A 4,310-nucleotide genomic window follows, 5' to 3' on the forward strand; every position below is an offset into this window, starting at 1 on the left:
AAGTTCAGCTTTACTACATAGAGACATATTTTTTCTCAAAGTTTTTAAATAAATAATGGAATTAATAAGTATCTTAAGCCAAAATCAAAGCAGGTTAAACACAGAGTTATTAGATGTTATATTGTGATATCCAGTTCAAAAATAAAACTAAAGGAAGTGCATGCAAACATACATTCTTTCTAACGATCATCTTTGAATTCCCTACAGGTCTCTCTGCTTCTAGCTAATACCTACATATTTGTCTTTTATTGTAATCCTTCAGCCTTAGATTCATCTAGTTTGAGCTAAAAAATAAAAAAGCCAGGGTCTTCTCAAGTATACATTTTTGCATCATATCAAAGTATCAATGGTCCATTTAGCCAGCACCCCTCACGTCTATTAAAATGCAGATTATTTGGTAGATGTGAAGACAATTGATTTAATATTTTAAATTCTCCCTGACCTAAATTTTAGATTTTTATCACAATGCAAGTTAAAAGTAAAATAAACCTGCCAGTCATAATATTTGTAAAAATATTTGTAAAAGAAAATGTGGACTCAGCAATGTATTTATATATTCAGAATAATAATATTTTGCCTTTTAGAGGAAAACCTATCATTTTGAAAATGTCAGATTCATCTGCTCCCTGCTCCTGGCCACTAAAGCCCATTGCTATTACATTTTATCTTACAGAATCAGACCCATCACAGGACAACATGAAGCTTTGGATTCATCTCTTGTATTCATCTCTCCTTGCCTGTATATCTTCACAGTCCCAATCACCAATGTCCTCTGCCTCAGCCAGAGGTTCTTGTGACTCTCTTTGCAATTGTGAGGAAAAAGACAGCACGATGCTAATAAATTGTGAAGAGAAAGGTATCAAGAAGTTATCCCAAATAAGCGTGCCACCATCACGACCTTTCCACTTAAGTTTATTAAATAATGGTTTGACAATGCTTCACACAAATGACTTTTCTGGGCTTACCAATGCTATCTCAATACACCTTGGATTTAACAATATTGCAGATATTGAGACTGGTGCATTTAATGGCCTTGGCCATCTTAAGCAACTTCATATCAATCACAATTCTTTAGAAATTCTTAAAGAGGATACCTTCCATGGACTGGAAAACCTGGAATTCCTACAAGCAGATAACAATTTTATTACAGTGATTGAACCAAGTGCCTTTAGCAAGCTCAACAGACTTAAAGTGTTAATTTTAAATGACAATGCTATTGAGAGTCTTCCTCCAAACATATTTCGATTTGTTCCTTTAACCCATCTAGATCTTCGTGGAAATCAGTTGCAAACATTGCCTTATGTTGGTTTTTTAGAACACATTGGCAGAATATTGGATCTCCAGTTGGAGGACAATAAATGGGCCTGCAATTGTGACTTATTACAGCTAAAACTTTGGTTGGAAAACATGCCCCCTCAGTCTATAATTGGTGATATTGTGTGCAACAGCCCTCCATTTTTCAAAGGAAGCATACTAAGCCGGCTGAAAAAGGAATCAATTTGCCCCACTCCACCAGTGTACGAAGAACACGAGGATCCTTCAGGATCATTGCATCTGGCAGTAACATCTTCAATAAGTGATAGTCGCATGTCAACCAAGACCATGTCTCTTTTAAAACCACCCACCAAAGCACCAGGTTTAATACCTTATATTACAAAGCCATTCACTCAACTTCCAGGACTCTACTGTCCTATTCCTTGTAACTGCAAAGTACTCTCCCCATCAGGGCTTCTAATACACTGTCAAGAGCGCAATATTGAAAGCTTATCAGATCTAAAACCTCCTCCACAAAATCCTAGAAAGCTTATTCTTGCAGGGAATATTATTCACACCTTAATGAAGTCTGATCTAGTGGAATACTTCACTTTGGAAATGCTTCACTTGGGAAACAATCGTATTGAGGTTCTCGAAGAAGGATCGTTTATGAATTTAACAAGATTACAAAAGCTCTATCTGAATGGTAACCATCTGACTAAGTTAAGTGGAGGTATGTTCCTTGGTCTCCACAATCTTGAGTACTTATATCTTGAATACAATGGCGTTAAGGAAATATTACCTGGTAGCTTCAATCCAATGCCCAAACTTAAAGTCCTCTATTTAAACAACAACCTCCTGCAAGTTTTACCACCACATATTTTTTCAGGGGTTCCTCTAATGAGGGTAAACCTTAAAACAAACCAATTTACCCATCTACCTGTAAGTAATATCTTGGATGACCTTGATTTACTGACCCAGATTGACCTTGAGGACAACCCCTGGGATTGTTCCTGTGACCTGGTTGGATTGCAGCAATGGATACAAAAATTAAGTAAGAACACAGTGACAGATGAAATACTCTGCACCTCTCCGGAGCACCTAGACAAAAAGGAATTGAAAGCACTCAACAGTGAACTTCTTTGCCCAGGTTTGGTCAATAACCCATCCCTGCCAACTCAGACTAGTTACGTAATAGTCAATACTCCTACAACCACAACTACAGCGGACACTATTTTTAAATCACTTACCGATGCTGTACCACTATCTGTTTTAATACTAGGACTGCTGATTGTATTCATAACTATCGTATTCTGTGCTGCAGGGATAGTGGTTCTTGTTCTTCACCGTAGGAGAAGATACAAAAAGAAACAAGCTGATGAACAGATGAGAGACAACAGTCCTGTGCATCTCCAATATAGCATGTACGGCCATAAAACAACTCACCACACTACTGAAAGACCCACAGCATCACTCTATGAGCAGCACATGGTAAGCCCCGTGGTTCATGTCTATAGAAGCCCATCCTTTGGCTCGAAGCATCTGGAAGAAGAAGAAGAAAGGAATGAGAAAGAGGGAAGTGATACAAAACATCTCCAAAGAAGTCTCTTAGAACGAGAAAATCATTCCCCACTCACAGGATCAAACATGAAGTACAAAGTCACAGACCAATCCACTGAATTTTTATCCTTCCAGGATGCCAGTTCATTATATAGGAACATTTTTGAGAAAGAAAGAGAACTTCAGCAACTGGGAATCACAGAATACCTAAGGAAAAACATTGCTCAACTTCAGCCTGATATGGAGGTACATTATCCAGGAGCCCATGAAGAGTTAAAGTTGATGGAGACATTAATGTACTCAAGGCCAAGGAAGGTATTAGTGGAACAGACTAAAAATGAGTATTTTGAGCTGAAAGCTAACTTACATGCTGAACCTGACTACTTAGAAGTCCTGGAGCAACAAACATAGAGAGTTTGAAAGCTTTTGCAAAAACGCTGTGATTCTGTCTTAAGTCCAGACCTTGTAAATAAGTGCCTTATATGAGTGTATCATCAATCAGAACTTAAGCACAGTAGTAATCCTATGGGAAAAAAAGAAGAAAAAGAAACTCAGGGATCACTGGGAGAAGCCATTGCATTGTCTTCAGGCAATTTTATCTATCCCCAATAAAATAAATCCTTGCATGTAAATCATTCAAGGATTATAGTAATATTTTCCCATATACATAAAGTATTTCATAGACGTCCTCTTGCACATCTAAAAGGGTTCAAAATTTAAGCAATCTTTATTTTTTTGAGTTATATTACCCATGGATTAAATAGAATTGGATTTTGTCATTTAAAAAGTATACCTGTATATGTAATTATAATATGTAAGAAATATATTGTTTATAAAACCAGTATATATACTGCAAAAATGTAAATTGTTAGACACACCTAGTTTTCTTGCAATAAAGGCAAAAGGAACTGGAACTTTAAAATTACAAATAGTAACAGTAAAGAAAAAATGGAAGGTTGAATTATATAGGCTGAGTGGCTCATAACTTTGAACCTTTGATGATTAAAAAATGCCACTGCTATGCTTTCTGAATTTAAAAATAAAAATGATTAACAGTTCAGGTGGAATGAATAAGAAAACTTTGTGGTTTTTCTGCACATTTTGTGTGGACAATCTTGTTAATGCTGCTGTGAATTAAGGTACGTCATTTGTGCTCAAAGTTTAATTCTTATTCTTGAGATATTTTTTAAATGCTACTGATATTCAACTGTAAATATGATTAGTGCATCTATTAAGTTTGGTTTCTTTCATAGCATTAATCCTTTGTAAATTTGAATACCACAGTAGAAATATGTTTCTTGTGGCAAGTAAGAATTTGCTGGTGTAAAGCAAATAGGAAATATTATTTTATTTTTATTGATGTAAACTGGTAGTTGCCATAAATTAGTAGCAAAAGGCACATATAAAGGGTAAGTGGTTTAAGTTGTCTCAAGACTGGGACAATGTAGCTTTATTTTACAAGAAAGTATAGCTAGATTTTTATGATCTATTTATTC

General features: G+C 35.8%; 1 protein-coding gene across 1 annotated transcript; it reads left to right on the forward strand.

Annotated features, from left to right (window-relative positions):
* The first annotated feature begins 696 nt into the window (after nucleotides 1–696).
* On the forward strand, nucleotides 697–3,380 carry SLITRK6 (SLIT and NTRK like family member 6). The gene has a single exon (XM_061171021.1). It carries the CDS (start codon nucleotides 697–699, stop codon nucleotides 3,223–3,225), a length of 2,529 nt encoding a protein of 842 aa, XP_061027004.1. The 3' UTR covers nucleotides 3,226–3,380.
* The last annotated feature ends 930 nt before the right edge of the window (nucleotides 3,381–4,310 follow it).

The sequence above is a fragment of the Eubalaena glacialis genome, chromosome 16, assembly GCF_028564815.1.
Source record: "Eubalaena glacialis isolate mEubGla1 chromosome 16, mEubGla1.1.hap2.+ XY, whole genome shotgun sequence".
Taxonomy (NCBI): Eukaryota; Metazoa; Chordata; class Mammalia; order Artiodactyla; family Balaenidae; genus Eubalaena; species Eubalaena glacialis.